Source organism: Artibeus jamaicensis, unplaced genomic scaffold (assembly GCF_021234435.1).
Source record: "Artibeus jamaicensis isolate MK-2021 breed Jamaican fruit bat unplaced genomic scaffold, CSHL_Jam_final scaffold_804, whole genome shotgun sequence".
NCBI lineage: Eukaryota > Metazoa > Chordata > Mammalia > Chiroptera > Phyllostomidae > Artibeus > Artibeus jamaicensis.
The window spans coordinates 78103-96652 of record NW_026522055.1 but is presented as its reverse complement, the minus strand read 5'-3'; the positions used below and the strand labels follow the sequence as shown (position 1 = coordinate 96652).

The following is an 18550-nucleotide window of genomic DNA, read 5'->3' as shown; positions in this document are numbered from 1 at the left end:
ACCATTATTACACCCAAACTCAGAGACAGAGTAAGTAACCAAATGTCCCAAAGCAAGTAAATAATGAAGCTGGGATTTGATTGAGACAGTCTGCCTTTATACTCTGTGAGCTTAAGCACTGCTTAGCTAGTAAAGGGCTACATGGTATAATTTCAGGCAGTGCTAAGTGTTGCAAAGAATAGTGTTGAAAAATAAAGGGGTGACTTGCCCTGAGCAGTGTGGCTCAGTGGGTTGGGCCTCATCCCACAAAAAGAAAGGTCATGGGTTTGATTCCTGGTCAGGGCATATGCCTGGGTTGTAGATTGGGTCCCAGGTCAGGGTGACTACCAGAGGCAACCGATGTTTTTTTTTTCCTCCCTTCCCCTCTCTCTCTAAATCTTTATAAAAGGAAGAATGGGGTGACTTTTTAGAAGAACTCTTCAGGGATGGCCCTCAGGAGAAGGTGACATTTGAACAGAGGCCGGAAGGGATTGGCCTGTGCACGCAGAGGCTCAAATCCCTCAGGAGGAAGCCTGAGTTGCCATGGAGATGGATTCACGGGGGGGGGGGCAGCACCCTTTGTTCTGTCTGGCCCCCAAAAGGCCCCATGGAAAGAGTGACGGAACACTGCACCATCTCAATTTCCCTCCAGACCTGGGCTTCTGACCCTCCCCCAGAAGCCAAGAACTAGGCATGGAAACCAAAATATACTGTTTTTATTTCGACCTTGAAGCTCAGTGGTCCCGACTGACCCCCTTGGCCACTGAATAGTCGCCAGCCCATCCCACCAGATGCACCACATCCTCTCTTGTTCTCTCTCCTGGGAAAGACCGATCTGGAGGTGAAGGGGATCCAAGCCTCCAGCACTGGGAGACGTAGCCAAAACCACTCCTACTGTTCTTCTTCTCTCCTCACCTTCCGTACTTCTACACTGTGCCTCTTCTTCTTCCTTCTCCTCCACCCTTGTCTCCTTTGTCCCTTCCCATCCCTGGCTCCTCTCCTGCCTCCCTGTTTTTCCCTATTCCTTCTCCATTTCTGCCTCTTCTCTTACCCCTTTCTCCTCCCTCTCCATCTCCTGTCTTTCCTCCCCTCACTCTCCTTCATTTGCTCTTTTACTTTCCTGCTTTTCCACTGCACGCCCTGCACTCCCTGCACTTGACCAGCCCACTCCTGCCAGGCTGTCCCCAGAGTCCACTGTGCTCCCCTCCCTCAGTGCACCCCTTTCTTCCTTCTGCTTCGACCTGACCCTGCCTATAACGAACTCTTCCTTATATTCTGAGGAAGTCCTCAGAATCCACCCTGGCCACCACTGTCTTCCACGCCTGTGGCTCCAGGCCCTTCTAGGCCACTGACAGCTTCTCCTCGGACCCGGAGAGGCAAACTGCCAAGATGAAGTCCCCAGGAGACCCAGGAGGTGGCCAGAGGGACTGGGGTGGCCTCCTTGGCCTCAGCCCTGCTATCTTTGGGATCAGAGAATGCCCTCCCGCCCTCCCGGTGGAGGGGGGCAGGCCAGGGCCTGAGGGTCAGGACTCGGGGGCTCTCCCCCAGCAGTCCCTGAGCAGGTCCGTGTGGAATAAGGCTGCCCCGGTGAGGAGGCGCGCCGCGAAGAGGTGGCGGCAAGGCAGGCGCCGGGCGGCGTGGATGGAGCAGCTGCAGCGCGTCAGGGCCACGTCCAGGAAGAAGTCTGAGGTGCCGTCCTTAAGGGCGAAGCCGGCTTCGGTCATATGGAAACCCCGGGTGCCATGCTGCCTGGCAAAGGCCAGCTCCTCGGCCACCAGGTCTGCCAGCTCCGGCCCACAGGCCGCTCGGAACTTGGCCAGCGGCTCCCAGTCCGCCTCCTTCTCTCCTGAAGGGCAGCAAGGTCTCTTGGCTTCCCTTGGGCCTTCCGCTTCACTTCCTTCCTGCAGGCTGTCCTCTGCGGCCAGGTACACTCTTCTCGAAACTGCCCATCCTGGATCAGCCCCAAACACAGTTCCCCCCGGGGCACCGCACAGGACTCCATTCCCCAGGCCTACACACCTCCCTCCTGTGTCCGCACACTCTCTTCCTTGCCCCGCTCTGCTCCTGGGACCCCCAGACTGAGCTCCCCCTCCATTCTCTAGGCCTGTCACCCTTGTGTCCCCCAGCTGGACCAGAACTAGCCCCCCCAGGTCCCTTCTTCTTTTGACCCCCGATCTCACTGCTTTCTCTTCTCTAATTTCAGCTCCTCTCCTCTCATCTCCCCAGTGGGGGCCCCTTGGGTCTCTATTCTCAGGAACAAACTCCAGGGGCTTCTCCAAATGGACCCCCCTCCAGTTTCTGACCTCCAGCTCCCCTCCCTTCTCTGTCTCCCCCTGAGGCCCCTTCTGGTCCCTGGTTTTCAGGTCAGAGAACTTTTCGTCCCCCACCTGGACCCCCCTGCGGGAGTTCCCTTCAAGATGCCTCTCCTGATCCCGATGGAACTGAGTCCTCCTCCCGTTCGAGGTCTGCTGAGCGCTAAGCCTTTCATCCTCCAACCCGGCCATCTTCCAGGTGTAGCCTTCCAATCTTCTCAGCCCCTGGTCCTCCGAGCGGGTCTGCCTCCAGACGTACCCGTCCAGTCCCCAGTCGCTCTCGCTCTCCAGCTGGGCCCCCCTCCAGTCTCTGATCTGTGGCCCTGCCAAATGCTCCTTCCCCAGCTGGGATCTTCTCCAGACACGCCCTCTCAGCCCTCTCACCCCCTGGTTCTCCAGCTGGGCTCCTCTCCAATATTGGGTCTGCAGCCCAGTCCCCTTCTCACTTTCTAACGGAGCCCCGCCCCGGCCTCTGGTCTCCAGGACCCTGGCCCACTCCTGCAACTGGGCACCTCTCCAAATCCTTCCTTCATTGGGGGCCCCTCCCCAGTCTCCATTCTCCAGGCCCTTTCCCCTCTCATTCTCCACCTGGGCGGCCTTCCACGGTTGGCCCTCCAGCCAAGGTCCCCCAGCGTCGGGGCCATCGGGCGCCACCTCTCCGGACGCATCAGCCCACTGCATGGCCACCAGGTCGCGAAGGCACTGCGCCATACTGCGCGAGGGGCTGAGGCGGCGCAGCAGGCGCCGGCGGTGCCCGCGGACCAGGGCACACGCGTCCAGATCGCGGGCTGCCTCGAACGCACGGAAGCGCACCCACATGTCGCGGCGGGACGCCCAGTTCCGCTCGAAGTAGTCGATGAAAGCGGCTGGGCCGTGAGCGCGCAGCTCCGCCAGCGCCTCGGCGTAGGCGGCAGGTGACAGGGCACCGGCCAGACGACACAAGCGCGGCCACAGGCCGGGGTCCTCACGGCCGGCGCCGCCCAGCTCCTGGGCCTTGCTGAAGAGCGTCTCGAGGCCCTGCGCGCGGCAGATCTGCACGCGCGCCCCTGGCAACAGCTGGCGCACGGCGGGAAGCTGCGCGGTCACCTCGGGCCCCGCCGTCAGGCAGCGCACGCGGCCCTTAACGTCTGGCGCGCTCTGCAGCAGCGAGGCCAGGGCAAAGCGCAGCAGGCTCGGCGTCCCCGGGCGCGCCACGCAGCAGGCGGCCTGGCGCGCGTGGCCAGCACCATCCACGCACAGCACCGCCAACAGGTCCAGCGCGCCCTGCAATCCCGGCAGACGGTCCACCAGGAGCATGCGCGGGAAGCGCCGCAGCAGCGCCCGCGTGCGCGACGTCAGGAAGAACACGGTCTCCACCACCGCCTGGTTCTCCATGAACACGAGCTTCACCTGCGGGCCGGGGCGGGGAGGAGGGAAGACAGGGAGACAGGGAAGGAGGTCAGGGTGTGCCGGGGGCTGCCACGCCCAGCTCCCTGACCTCAGGTTCCCCAGCTGGGGGGAATTGGGACTGCATTCATTCATGTGGGCATGCATTTATTATTTTGACCTGCAGGAGGGAGTGCAGAGAAATGATTTAAAATGTGGGCTCGAAGCTAATTGCCTGCGTTTGCGATCTGGCACCTAAGGCAGTGGTTCTCAAGGTGTGGACCCTGGACTAGCAGCGTCAGTCTCACCTGTCTTAAAGGAAATACCTATTCCTTAACCTAATAGGATGACTCTGCACACATGCCTTGTTAGTATTACTGAGGTTATGCATATTAAAAATGAAAACAGCTGCCCTGGCTGGTGTGGCTCAGTGGTTTGAGCACCAGCCTGCGAACCAAAGGGTCACTGGTTTGATTCCCAGTCAGGGTGAATGTCTGGGTTGGGACCAGGCCCCCAGTAGGGGGCACACCAGAGGCAACCACACATTGATGTTTCTCTCTCTCCCTCTCTCTAAAAATAAATAAATAAAATCTTTAAAAAAATCATTTAGAATGCTGTCTGGCACAAGTAACAGTACTGTTATTCAACAATACTCACTCAGATAGTAAGTGTTCTCAGAGCATTCGTTATTAGTATAAGTATCATCTCTGCTCAAAGACCTCATCCTTGGGATCGTCTTCTCAGACTGTCCTAGCTAAGCAAACCCTCTGGCTCTCTCTAAGCCCTTTGGCCACGGCCCTTACCACCCTGAAGCATGTCACATCTTTATTTGCTCATTTGCTTACTGCCTGGGTGCCCTCCCCAAGGTGTCAACCCCGAGAGGGTTTGTTGCATTGCAGACCCCTGGCCCAGAGCAGCAGCTCAGTGCATCCCGAATGAGCAAGCGCATGCGTGCGCATGTGTACGTGCGTGCGCGCGTGCGCATGCGTAGTGGCACCCAAGCCCTGTGTCTCCCAGGCGGAGGTTCAGGGTACACAGTCTGCTTTGGAATCTTGGCTTTGCCTCTTAGTAGCTCTGAGCCCTTGGGAAAGTGACTTCCTTTGCATCTTAGCCTCAGCTTCCTCGTCTGTAAATGGAGATAATGATGCCTACTGAAGAGGGGCGTGGTAAGTCTATCGTGAGACGATTTGTGTCCACAGCTGGGAACGAGGGCTGGCATGTACCAAGTCCCAGCTATTGTTAGAGTCTTACTTGAGCTCTGTGCAGCATTCAGGATGGTGGCCCTGCCTCCTTTCTGGAACACAGGTCTCTCCAGGCTTCTGTGACCCTCAAAGTGCCTGGTGTTCCTCCCTCCTCCGAGGGAGCTCCTCTGCAGTCTCCTTCGCTTGCCCTCCTCCTCCCCTGCCCCACCTCTAAACGTTGCCTTGCCACCAAGCCCCACCCGGCGCTTTCCTTTGCCTCTTCTCCAGCCTCTGCCAAGGTGGTCTCATCAAGCCACACAGGCGTCGTCGCCCCCTCGAAGCTGACACCTCCGGTTCTGCAGCTCCAGGCTCCAGACCTACCTATTTAACTGCATCTGCAGCAACACGGTCCCTTGAGACCAGTGAGTGGTTCAAAGCCACGCTTGCCTCTCACTCCCCCAAACTGCCCCTTCTTGCTCAGCCCCATGTCCCCATGTCTGCCAATGGCTCCACTGCCCACTCCAGAGCTGACATCAGGGCTGGTTCCTGATGTCCCTCTTTCTGCACCCTCTTCATGCAATCCATCCCTAAATCCCTTAAGTGACCTTCATAATGATTCTGCAACCTACCTGCTCTCCCCACCCTGATGACCACCACCATCTCTCACCTCCTCACTGGGCAGCCTGTCTCCACCCAAACCCCTTTGTCCGTTCCCCACACAGGGGCCAGCGGGGCATTTTCAAAACTCCAATCAGATGACCCCTTCCCCTGCTAATAAGCCTTTCCCAGGCCTTCGCATCACACGTGCCGTCAAATCTGGAGTTCACACCATGCTGGGGCTGGGCGATTAGGCCGTGGGACCTCGCCTTCTGTCCCTCTCACCTGCCCTGGCCTCATTATTATTGCACAAAAGCTTCTTAATGGAGCAGGGGGATTAGCAGCAGTGAGTGAAGGCCCCCTCTTCCAGGCAGGCGGTCAGGACTCCTTCTGCCAGTCCCTGTCGGAACCGACCTACAGCCGCAGGGCCAGGATTCAGGACAGGCTAAGCACAGACCTCTCCAGACTGTTCTGCCAAAACCCTATCTCCTTCTACCAGACCAGTTCAAAGGTACTTTCGAGGGGGAAAAATAAACCAAACCTCATGAGAAAGAAATTCTAATAGAATCCAAGGAGAACAAGGTTTCCTAACCCTGGAATGATATACTCAGCATCTTAAATAGTATTGGAATGCAATACATTTTATGAAAAAGCCAGGTATGAGGGGGGACCCAAACCCCCCCAGAATTTATAAGAAATAGCATGTATATTCTTACATGTTTAAATTTCAGTCACCTTCAAAAGACTCTCCAATTGATGGGATACCCCTATCGAGATGTTTTCCCACTGCTCAGAACAGTTTTTGAACTTTTCGACTTTGAAGCCTTTTAGCGCTTCTGCCATGTTTTCTTTCCCCTCTTCCACATCAGCAAAATGTTTCCCTCCGAGGACGTTTTTCATCAGAGGAAACAAAGAAAAGTTGCCTGGGATGAAATTGGATAAATAGGGAGGGTGGGCATGGGGGTCATGCCACTTCCGGTCAAAAACTGCTGAACTCAGCGCAGTGTGGGCAGGTGCGCTCGTAAATCAGCTGTCATGAAATGGGCAAATGTGTTGAAAGAGTCTTAAAAAAAGAATACACTGGCCCTGGCTGGTGTAGCTCAGTGGACTGAGCATGGGCCAGGTTGGTGGCTGGTTTGATTCCCAGTCAGGGCGCGTGCCTGGGTTGCAGGCCAGGTCCCCAGTAGGGGACACATGAGAGACAATGACACATTGATGTTTCGCTCCTACCCTTTCTCCTTCCCTCCCCCTCTCTCTAAAAATAAATAAATAAAATATTTTTAAGAAGAAGAATACACTGACACCAAACGCAGCCTCTCACAACAATGCCAGCTGGTGCACAGATGCAGATGGGGGGCTCTGCCCTCCAGGAGACAATTTTGGGCTTTGGGGGGTTCCCCTTGTAAGCTTGCTACTGACTCATACCACTTCTACAATTTTTTCAACTGTCGCTCATTTTTATATTACTTTATGATTTAATTGCTCTCAGCCCGGGCTGGTGTGGCTCAGTTGGTTGGGCATCGTCCCACAAACCAAAAGGTTGCAGGTTCGATTCCCAGTCAGGGCGTATACAAGAGGCAACTGATCAATGTTTCTCTCACCTGGATGTTTCTTTCCCTCCCTTGCCTTCTCTAAAGTCAATAATCATGTCCTCAGGTGAGGATTAACTTAATTAATTAATTAGTTAATTTCAGCAGAAGTTTCTATCTAGAGTCGCTCTGTGCAGGATGGTAGTCGCTGGCTACATGTAGCAAACAGAATGAAGATTTTTTAAAAAAGATTTTATTTATCTTTAGAGGTGAAGGGAAGGAGAGAGGAAGAGAAACATCAATGTATGGTTGCCTCTTTTATGTCCCCTGCTGGGAACTGGCCTGCAACCCAGGCATGTGCCCTGACTGGGAATCAAACTGAGGTCTTTTGGTTTGCAGGCCCGTGCTCAATCCACTGAGCTACATCAGCCAGGGCCAAATTAAGATTTTAAAATACATAGAAAAATCCTGGCTGGTGTAGCTCAGTGGATTGAGCGTGGGCCTGTGAGCCAGACAATCGCGGTTCAATTCCCAGTCAGGGCACATGCCTGGGTTGCAGGCCAGTTCCCAGCAGGGGACACACAAAAGGCAACCATACATTGATGTTTCTCTCCCTCTCTCCTTCCCTTCCCCTCTAAAGATAAATAATTTTTTTTTAAATCTAAAAAAATAAATAAATAAAATACATAGAAAAGTCAATCCCTCAGCTGCACTAGTCAGACTTCTAGTGCTCAAGGGCCACATGAGGCCAGTGCAGCTCCTCTAACATCTAGAACATTTCCACCGTCGTAGAACCTTCCATGTCTGGTCCAGAAACTCATGCAAAGGTGAAGGGTGTTGGACGTTTACTACACTTACTGTGTTAATCATTCCGCAGCACGCACAAGTACTGACTCATGTTGCGCACCTGAGACTTGCGTATCACGTGATATGTTGATTGTATCTCAAAGAAGAGTTGCAATAGTTATAACAGGTTAAAAGAACACAGGTCTCTCTGTGCTTCTGTCGTACTAGGTAAGTTCTTCTCTTTTGCTCCTTGGGAGTCAGGAATAAGAGAGAAAAGCAATTGCACAAAATATACTTTCTTCAGGCTTGCCTGGGCCTGGCTGACAGTCAGCTAATTAGAAGCTCACTTCCAATTTTAATGGGAAAACTTAGATTTCTGATTCTGGGTTTTCTTTCTAAAGAGGGCAGAGGAGCTTTAAAAAAAATTTTTTTTTTGAAGAGCCATTTGTTTATTCAACAGCATTTCTTGAGCACCGACTGTGCACAGATGCTGTGGTGGGCCTGGGGGGGGTGGTGGTGAGCAGGGACTGTGGCCAGCCCACGTCCTCCCCTGTTGGGCTGGCCCAGTGTCCAGGAGCCAGAGCGCAGTGTTAACTGCAGTTGCAAGTCCCAGCGACTGGCTCTCCCAGAATTTCTGCACCCTGGGCCCGGACTGCGAGGAGACGGACCCAGGTTCCTCTGTGTCCTAGCTGTGTGAATTTGCACGCGGCCGTGGGACTTGGGGGGAGTTTCTGAACTGCCCTGTGCCTTGGCTGTCCCCACCCGCACAGGTGGGGAGCCTGCTTGCCTCAACCGTGTAAAGTTGCTGTGAGGACTCATCCACATGGAGCGTGTGCAGGGGGCCTGGCGAGAGGTCCGTGTTTGCTGAGTGTCGGCTGTTCTCACTGCTACCTGAGCAAGGCGGGAGTGTTGAAGGGAAAGCCCATCGGATCTGAGGTCGGCGTGGGGCCTGCCGGCTGAGTGAGGGGTGCTGCCCAGAGGGGACCATCACTTTTCTCACACTGCCGTTGTGCAGACAGTGGCTGAAAATCGCCAGGTACTCCAGCCGGTCTGGGTTGTCCGACCCCCGCAATTCCCAGGGAAAGGCTGGGCTCTTGCCCAGCTCCTGGGAGATCAGCCCTTGAAATGTCCTGCCTGATGAGACTGCCTTTGTTTATCTGGTGGCCTTGGTAGTCTTTGCTAACAGTGGGACTTATGGTAGGGTCTCTGGACAGGCGGGATCACCTTGACCTCTAGAGGGTCAGCCACACAGACAGGCCACGACGGCTTTGTGTGAGGTCCCAACAAAATCCCTGGACACCAAGGCCCCCACGGCCTCCCCTGAGGGGCCGGCAGCATTCCACCTGCGTGCTCACGCACCAGGGCCAGGAGGGCTAAGCTCCGCCCACACCGCCCCACTGGGAGCAACACCAGGAAGCTCCTGCCTGCTCTCTCCAGGACCCTGCCCCACGCGCCTCTTCCCTCTGCTGACTTTTATCTGTCTTTTCATACCCCGCCGTGAACGTGACGGCTTTGCTGAGATCTGGGAGGCCTCGCCGCACCCGAGGGTGGTCTGAGGGAGCCGGCCACACCACAGAAGGGCCCACCCAAGGTCCTGGACCTAACAAGTGGTGGGGCTGGGGATCAAGTCACTAAGAATGGTTGGGGAAAAAGGAAGGAGTTGGGGGGAGATGTGTGGGTGACAAATGTCACTTGGGGGTGACATTTGATGAAGGCGGATTGACATTTGTGTATCACAAATGAATGAATTTATCTACCACACATTTACTGAGCGAATAGGAGGAGCCAAGTGCTGGTTCGGGCCCTTAGCAGGGGGCAACCCTGGCCCTCAGAGTGGGAAGACACAGCCTGCAAAACAAAGACGACAAACTACCCATGTGACAATCTCAGGAATGTCACACACGGAAGAGGGTGAACACCCCCACGAAAGGCCATTTCTTGGTGTCAGGCACAGTTCCGAGGCGTTACCTCTTTCAATTCTCATAATTACTCTGTACAACAGGCACTGCTGTTACCACCCCCGCTTGTCAGAAGGGGAAACTGAGGCACAGAGAGACTCAGCTGCTTGCCCAAGGTTGCACAGGTAGTGAGCAGCAGAGCTGGGATTTGAACCCAGGCACCTGGGCCCAGGGTGCAGTGCACACTCGTGACCAGTGCACCCCGCTGCCTTCACAGAAGTGATCACACAGGCCCAGCGCGGAGACTTTTGGCTTGAAACATAGCGCGCGGGGCGCACAGGCGCACACAGAGCAGCCCTGGGAGGAGCGGGTGTGGTGTGGGACGCACAGATCAGCGGCACTGGGGTGCACCGACCACTGAAGGCAGAGACCACACCACCTACCACCTTCCATCCACACCTCTTCCTGTGCGCAGGCGCCCGGCCTCCTTCCGCACCACGTGATCAGAACGGCCCTAGTGCCCAGACTATCCCAAAGGAAAAAATCACACACACACACACTCGATCCTCACACAACCCTATCTATCCCATGAAGTAGTATCTATCCCTGGCCCCATCCCACAGATGAACAGACTGAGGTCCAGAGAAGTTACTTAACTATATTTTTTGCAACTTCTTAGATGCCCCACAGCCAGGAAATGGCACAGCTAGCATATGTATTGAAAGCTCTTAGCATTATAGCGATAGAAGTAAAACCAGGTTCTGGTTCCTACTGCATGGCCCGGAATTGGCTGGTGTGATGTAAAAAGTGGCTGTCTGCACAGAGGACATGTCCTTTGGGAGCTGTGTAACCACAGAGCAGGAGAAAGGTGGCCAGGTGCAGACAGGCCTCAGGGAGACCATTGGCGAAACCACGCTCTGTAAGCCCGCAGATGTCACTTGCCAAGTAATCACGGCTCTCGTGATTCAGGTCCTTGGCAGAGCTGACCCTCTCTGCCCTCTCGCAGTTAGGCAGGGTCACGTGATTTGCTTCCACCCGAAGTGTGAGTGAGAGTGACCTGACTTGATGTGGCACTTGTGGGCAGAGGCCTTAACTGCTCTTGGTAACAGATAAGTGTTCTTACGCTGGATGGCCCCCTGTCTTTTTGTACCCAGACGCCACAGCCGGGGTGGCTTTATGGTTCTGGTGACACCTCCGGAATCGGGTCTGGACCACGCTCCCTGGCTCCAGCTCAGGCTCCTGCCTCATCTTTACCCTGAGCTAGGACTGCCCCCATGTGTGAAAGAAAAGCAGGAAAAGCCAGTAACCCGCTTGCTTTCCTTCCCTTCTTCCCTTTCCTTTGTGCCCACCCCGCCCTGAAGTTGGAGGGGAAGCAGCATTCTCACTGTCCCTCCAGCACGCAGAGCTCGCACCTGCCTCTGAGCCTTTGCATTGGCTGCTCCCTCTGCCTGCAACTCCCTTCCCTCTGCAGACAGGATGGGAGTCAACTAACTGGAACGTAGCATCCTCCCATCTCATGCTGGATCTGGGTACTGGGTACAGGGGGTGCTTTCACCTTGCAAACACGCATCAAACCGTGTACCTATCATTCATGCATCCCCTACACATGTAGTTCCGTTTAAAATAAAATAAAAAATGCCCCCCACTACTTTGAATCCTCTTCTTCCTGGTGCCCAGCCCTATGACATCATGTCATATTTGGATGTGTTTGTCTATTGCTGGTTTCTCTCACTGTAACTGCAAGCTGCTTCTAGCAGTTACCTGTGCAAGACGACCCCAGCCATCAGTGGCTATTGAGACTTCAGTTAGTTACAGTGAAATGAAATTGAAAATCCAGTCCCTCGGTCCTACTGGCCACGTTTCAAGGGCTCAATAGCGAACTGCGGCTGGGGGCTCCCCTGCCGGGCAGCGCCGGACCTCAGACCTTTTCCCACAAGGCTGGAAGCAGTACCTGCCGCGCTGCACTAGAGGGCGCGATCTCTGAGTGCAGGTGTGTCTTCTCGCCGCTGCATCATCCCCAACGCTCAGTAAGAACGTATTGAATGAAGGCAGGAAGGAATGAATCGAAGGAGTGAATGGATGAGTGGGAGGATGGATGAGTGGGAGGATGGATGGATGGATGGATGGATGGATGTCCCGCCCCAGCCTGCCTGTCCGGAGACCCCACCTTGGCCTCAGGGTCGGTGTGGAAGAGCCCCTCGAGCACGCGCAGGGCGTCGATGACGCTGTGGTCCCTGTCCTTGCAGTAGGAGAGCAGGCGGTGCACGTCGGCGGGGGCCAGGAACTGCTTGGAGATCTTGTTGGTGGTGCGCACCGGCAGGCAGGTGTTGGCCAGCAGGCGCCCTGGGCGGAAGTAGTAGGCGAACTCGATCGGGCAGGCCGGGTGCGAGTGCGTCAGCTGGCACTCCGTCACCACGAGGCGGTCCCGCAGCGGGCTCAGCTTGACGATGATGAAGGCAGGGCAGCCGGCCTCGTGGTGCCTGCGGGAGGAACGACCACCGTCGCCGTCACACCACCCCACTGCCCTCTCCTTCCGATCCTTCCTTTTAAACAACTAAGAGTGGTTTCAAGCACAGGGAAGAGCAGAGAGGGCCTTGGGAACATGCCAGGTGCCTAACCCTGGGCAAGTCACTTCAGGCCTGCCTCGGTTTCCCCATGTGTTGAAGAGAGGTCATCACCACAGTCGCTTTCCCGTAGTTGGGAGGATTAGGAGACCTGCTCTGTGGAAGGTACTTCCAACCTGTCTGCAGGGGGGCGGGCCCTAGGTGTTTGCTGAATTCTACACCCACCACCGCAGGGCTATGGAAAGTGAGTGAACGTTTTATTGTAGTTACTTCACACAACTTCTATAACATAAAACATTCCAGATATTCCTGCTTCTGCTTCTGACTTAACAGTAACAAAATTGGAAGCTCGGGCCCACTGCGAACTGCCCGTCCACCGGGTCCCTGTCCTCCCCCTGTCCCCAGAGATAACCCTGACCCCGCTGGGTGGCTGGCATCCCCAAGGATGTTTCTGTGCGTCCGTAAACAATGGAGGTTGGCTTCCTGTGTTGCAAAGCTTTGCAGACACAAAAAAGGTGCTCCAAGTGGACAAGGAAATACAAATTCAAACTCCAAGAATATGGCCTCACACATCGGCAGTGGGATCAAACAGGACTCGGAGAACAGCAAGTGTTGACGAGGATGCGGAGCGACCGGAGCTCTCTTACATCGTCTGCGGATGTGTGAGACGGTACCACCGCTTCTGGGAAACTGCCCGGCGGTACTTACTACTGCTGATCACGTGCCTTCCTCTGGACAGTGAGTTCACTCAAGACAGACGTCTGAGGATGGGCACTGAATGACTGAACTAGAGCCCTGGCTGGTGTGGTTCAGTAATTGAGTGCCGGCCTGTGAACCAAAAGGTCACAGGTTCAGTTCCCAGGCAGGGCACGTGCCTGGATTGTGGGCTGTGTCCCGAGTTGGGGGAGTGTGAGAGGCAACTGATCAATGTATCTCTTACACACTGATGTTTCTCTCCCTCTCTTCTTCCCTTACCCTCTCTCTAAAAAGAAGTAAATAACATTTTTTTAAAAAGACTGTACTAGAATGTTCACAGCAGCGCTGTTCGTATTAGCTAAATACTTGAAACAACCTAAAGATATAACACAGTAGGAAAATAAGTTGTCATACACTCCCAAAATGAAAAACTAACCAACCAGAAGAATGAACCGTTACTACCTCCAACAACGTGGATGGATCTCACAAACCTACTGTGTGAGAGGGCACAAAAAAGGACCCACTACGTGGTGGTTCTCGTTGACAGAAAGTTTGACAACAAGCAAGCTAACAGCTGCTGGCAACAGATGGACAGGGGTTGGCCTCGGGTGGCTAACCCTCTGGGGGACCTGAGGCAGCTGCCTGAGCGTTCTATGTGGGGGAAACTCTGAGCTGCACGGGTGTGGTGTGTGCACTTTTCTGAATGTGTGTCACGCTTTTAAAAGGTCTCTTCTGTGAAGCTGTCACCTTGACACACTAGCACGTCCCTTCTGGTTCGAGGACCTCACACAGTCATCTACTGCAACCTTGGTGCGCCGCTGTTTTGCAATTTTTCTCCAGCTGGCTGGGAGAGTAATCACGCTGACCCCTCAATGTAAACTCTATGTGGGCAGGGCTTTTATCTGTTTCATTTACTGAGCACCCAGACCCTGGCCGCTGGCTGGCGCTGAGTAAATATGTAATGAGCTAATGACTGAATCCCACCATAGGATGCAGGTTCCGAGGCCCGCCCCTCACGCATCACTAAGCCCCGCCCCTCACGCATCACCAAGTCCCGCCCATCCGTCTTCTACACTCTCCAAACCATCCACTTCCCCGCCTTCCCACTGCCACCAACCTATTGCAAATTCTTCCCTTCTTCAGGAAACATCCTTCTCTGCTCTCTGGACCTAACTAACTTTTAATCGCCCTTCACAATTCAGTCAGTGCCACCTCCTCCAGGAAGTCTTCCTTAACCTCCCCAGGTTACGGCAGATTTCATCACACATGGGGATGAAGGTTTGATTGATGTCCATGAGTAACATATGGTCCCCCCCTGAATGGGGAGCTCTCCCACTGAAGCCCCAGCATCTAAAATACATTCACCCTGCACATAGTAGGTGCTCAAAACAAACCTCCCCATGAGTGAACAAACATCATAGCACCTAGAACCCCGAATCTTCAGGGTGCCTGCACATTCAACTCTCGTACTGAGCATCCATGATTGAAATAAAGGTCAGGGGAAGGGGAGGAGGGAGAGGAAGGGGGAGGAGAGAGCATGGGCTTTGTGATTAAACACCGCAGGTCCAGATCCCGGTTTTTCCCCTTGGCGGCCGTGTTATCTCAGGAAGGTCCTTGAACCTCTCTGTGTCTCGGTTTCCTCATCTGGAAATTGGGGCTAATGGTAATAACACCAGCCTCAGAGACTCGTGGAAAGGACTAGGCCAGAGGATCAAATTTTGCGAAGAGCTTAGGAAAGAAGCTGACACACAGTCAACAGAAAAGAAAAAGCAGCCACTATTTTGGAACCATGTCTGTTCTCCTAAAAGTGCCACCGCTTTGATTTGCTTTATATGTCACTTGCCCATTTCTTCTTGATCTTTCTGCTTCTCAAGACCTTTGTGTTTTTTAAAAATGTTTTATTTATTTATTTTTAGAGAGAGGGGAAGGGAAGGAGAAAGAGAGAGAGAGAAACATCAATGGGTGGTTGCCTCTTACAGGCCCCCTACTGGGGACCTGGCCTGCAACCCAGGCATGTGCCCTGACTGGGAGTCGAATCAGCGACCCTTTGCTTCACAGGCCCGTGCTCAATCCACTGAGCTACACCAGCCAGGGCAAGACCTTTGTGTTTTCAAAAGCTGGCAGAGGTGGGGCTGGTCCTGTGGTGGGGAGGAGAGTGCCTTCGAGAGAGGCCCAGGAGAGAGGGAGATGGGGGTGGGGATTTGGAGAGGCCATGGTACACGGTCCAGCAAAGGGAGAAGGAGATAAAAGAAAGCCTCTCTGTGCCATCTCGCTCCTCCCGTCTGTCCCCCTGCAGTCACAGAAGGATCTCCTTACCCGCACAGGTGACCCTGCTCACAGCCCTCCTGGGGCTCTCCAGGGCCCCCAGGGTAAAGCCCCAGCCCAAGGACGCAGCTCTGGGCCTGGACACCATTCCAGCCACATCTCTTACACTAATTTTCTCCAGCCTCAGCCCTCAGCCCATGCATGTGCTGTCCCCAGGCTGTGACACAGTAGAGGCTCTGAGCAGCGTGGGAGGCAGAAGGGCTCACAAGTGATGGCCCCAAGTCGCCCTGGAAACAGCTCACCCACCACTCCCATTTCTGGGCTCCCCATCCAGGCACCATCCCACTGTCCACCAAGTCACCAGGCCACGCCCCCTCCACAGCCTGTCCCTCCCCCACCCCGTGCCCCCATCCATGGCTCCTTCTGATATTTGTAGAGCACTGGAGACATGCCTGCACAGAGTATGCACCATGCGGTTGTTAAGTCAAGTACTGTATATACATATAGAAATAAATAACAATGTCAAGATTCCTGGTCACCTCCTCCAGGAAGCCTTCCAGAACCACCCTATAAGCTCTCCAGTGGACCTGACCACTCTCTTTTATATTCCTCTCTCTCCCCTTTCAACCTGGCTCTCACTACTGTGGGTCACTATTTCCTTTTATTTTTTTGTCTTTGTCTCCGCCATTAGTTCTGAGCTCCTCAAGGGCAGAGACCAGCGCTGGGTTCAAAATGCCCAGCAAGGAGCATGCGCACAGTAGGTACTCAGTGTTACTTTGAATTAGATTTTGTTAACAAAGGGAGATTCCAGATTGAGCATAAGCTCCTTGCAAGTCCCAATGTTCTAGATTTCTGTGTGACGAGGCGTGTTTGATGCTGTTCTGCTCCCAGATCTCTGAGTCTCTGTTTTTTTTTTTTAGATTTTATTTATTTATCTTTAGAGGGGAAGGGAAGGAGAGAGGGAGAGAAACATCAATGTATGGTTGCCTTTCATGCGTCCCCTGCTGGGAACTGGCCTGCAGGGAACCAGCCTGCAACCCCGGTATGTGCCCTGACTGGGAATTGAACTGTAATTGTCTGGTTCGCAGGCCCATGCTCAATCCACTGAGCTATACCAGCCAGGGCTCTGAGTCTCTGTTTTGAGAGGTGGTGAATAAATTACTGAGGACGGTAATCTCACAATCCAGGTTTAAGTAACTATGAGTGAGAACTGCTGTTCGCTGCGTCGGGCACTCTTCTGAATGATTTGTGCATATTATCTCATTTAATCCTCACAAACTCTATGAGATCGGTACTAGTAATTCTCCCATTTTCCAATTGAGAAAACTGAGGCCCAGGAAAAGTGACATTGCATGCAAGCTCAATGTCACCGGTTAATCAGCAGCAGCAGAGCCATCATCTGCACCCAGAAGGCTGTGCTCTCGACTCCTGTACCAGCTGTCATTTACCCAGCCGCCCCACGTTCCTGTGCATGGTCTCATGGGAACCTCCCAGCAGTCCCATGAGGGGGTACTGTGATAACCACATTTCACAGATGAGCAAACCGAGGCTGGGCCATGAGAAGTCCGTTGCCCAAGACGCCCACCCAGGAAATGGTAGAGCCTGTCTCACACAGCCGGAAGGCAGGGCCTGGGTTCTCAGGCACTCTATTCTTGTCCACGGCTCCCCAAAACCACAGGTCTCGAACTTGAACCTATGAGGGCCAGGCAGGCAAGACAAGGAAGAGGCAACGCTAAATATGAGGCAGCAGAGAGTGGAGGCACCTGAGTGCTAAAGCCTGGTCTGATTGGGCTGCCGCAAGGGAAAGTGGGCTCAGCCTCTTCCTGTTTCAGCAGGCATCTCTCTCTCCCAATCCTGAGGTGGGGGGCTCTGTGCCTCCCCCTGCCCCTTGCTTTCTTTTCCCCACTGGCACCCAGCAGGGTGGTGGCTCAGCACACTCACCCTATGGCAGGCCGGCTGGGAGCACGCACGTCCTTGCACACCAGCCGCACGTAGCTGTACTTGAGCACGTCAATGAGCGTGTACAGCGGGGGCAACCTGGCCCAGTGGCAGCGCGTCAGGTGCATGGAGCTCTGGACGAAGAAGAGCGCCAGGCGTTGTTGGCACCACGCGTCGAAGAAGCGGCTGAACTCAGCCCACGAGAAGAAGGCCCGCTCCAGCAGCTCCTGCTCCTCTGGCCCCACCGCCATGCCAGGCGGGGGCTCCATCCCGGGGTGTCTGAGTGAGAGGGGGGAGGACAAGTACCTAAGACCACAAAGCCATTGCCACCTGAGGTGCCCACTCCCTCCATTTTCGACCTGCCTCTTTGGTGCCTGCGTCTCTCTCCAAGTAGCCCCCAGGGCAGGATGCACCTCCATTAATCTCTAGATGTGAGCCTCCACCCCACCTTCATTATTCCAGGGATGGTTGCCACCTGTCATCCTGACCCCTAATCCCAATTCTGGTTCTCTCCCCCACAGACGTGACCCCAAGGCACAGCGGGGGTTCCTCTCCCACAATAGGACTCTAAAGCTCAGTTGTGGACACGTCCTCAAATGTGTTCCCAACTTCCAGCTCAAACTTCCTCTTCCCCCCAGATGTGTCTCCTACGCGTGGCAGTAACCTCTAGTGCCCCATTCATTTGGAACCCTCCCCTCCAAGGGACGGTACAGCCGTGCCCCCCTCAAAGATGTTCCATCTCCAGATGTGCTCCCACACTCAGTCATGGGCCCCTCACCCCCAATCCTATTCTTCATACACCTGTGGCTCCCTCCTCCCTGGATGTGTCTCCGATACGCAGCTGCTGCCCCTTCCCCAGGTGTAGCTCCTATGAGTCGCCACATCCAGCTGTGGCCTCTGCTTCTTAGAAATGCTTCCATATCTAGAGGTACTCCCCACATCCAGTATGATACTTTCTTTACAGATGTGTACCCCATTCACTTGTGGCCAATTCTCAGAAGTGTCACTAATATTCATCTGTGTCCCCTTTCTGCTCAGGCGCGCTCCCCCAGTCCAGCTGTGGCCCCCTCCTTCCACCTACAGGTATCATCCTCCAGAGGTGCGTTATCGTCCAAGACGTGGCCCCATTCCAAATGCTCCCCGCTTCCAGCTGCGCTCCCCCACCCCCGTGCAGCCCCTCCCAGCCCGCTCTCGCAACCCCTGCCCAGCTCCGCCCGCCGCGGTCCCTTTCCTTCTGCTGTCCCACCCAGTAGTTCCTCTTCCCTCCCCCAGATGTGCACCCTTCCCGCCCCTCCCCACTCACCTACCCGCCCCGAGGCGGTGTCCACCTCCCACAATGCCCCGCGCCGAGGCCCTCGCTCCCGGGATGCCCCGCGCAGCCTCCCGCCTCTCTTCCCGCCGTGCCTCGCGCAGCGCCTGTTCCCGAATGTCCCTTTTCCC

At 54.7% G+C, this 18550-nt stretch overlaps 1 protein-coding gene across 1 annotated transcript; it reads right to left on the bottom strand.

Annotated features, from left to right (window-relative positions):
• Positions 1-710: 710 nt before the first annotated feature.
• Positions 711-18492, bottom strand: ZSWIM9 (zinc finger SWIM-type containing 9). The gene is made up of 4 exons (XM_037140561.2): positions 18414-18492; positions 17114-17389; positions 11815-12127; positions 711-3680 (listed from the first exon to the last, which is right to left on the bottom strand). Exons 2-4 carry the CDS (start codon positions 17377-17379, stop codon positions 1503-1505), a joined length of 2757 nt encoding a protein of 918 aa, XP_036996456.2. The 5' UTR covers positions 17380-17389; positions 18414-18492; the 3' UTR covers positions 711-1502.
• Between the last annotated feature and the right edge of the window lie 58 nt (positions 18493-18550).

Bases quoted from the DNA above. Each gene is read 5' to 3' on its own strand.
- ZSWIM9 (XM_037140561.2), bottom strand. From the start codon at position 17,379: ATGGAGCCCCCGCCTGGCATGGCGGTGGGGCCAGAGGAGCAGGAGCTG. The intron at 12,128-17,113 runs GTGAGTGTGCTG...TTCCTCCCGCAG, and splicing joins CCCAGCCGGCCTGCCATAGG to GCACCACGAGGCCGGCTGCC. The intron at 3,681-11,814 runs GTGGGGTCTCCG...CCCGGCCCGCAG, and splicing joins ACACCGACCCTGAGGCCAAG to GTGAAGCTCGTGTTCATGGA.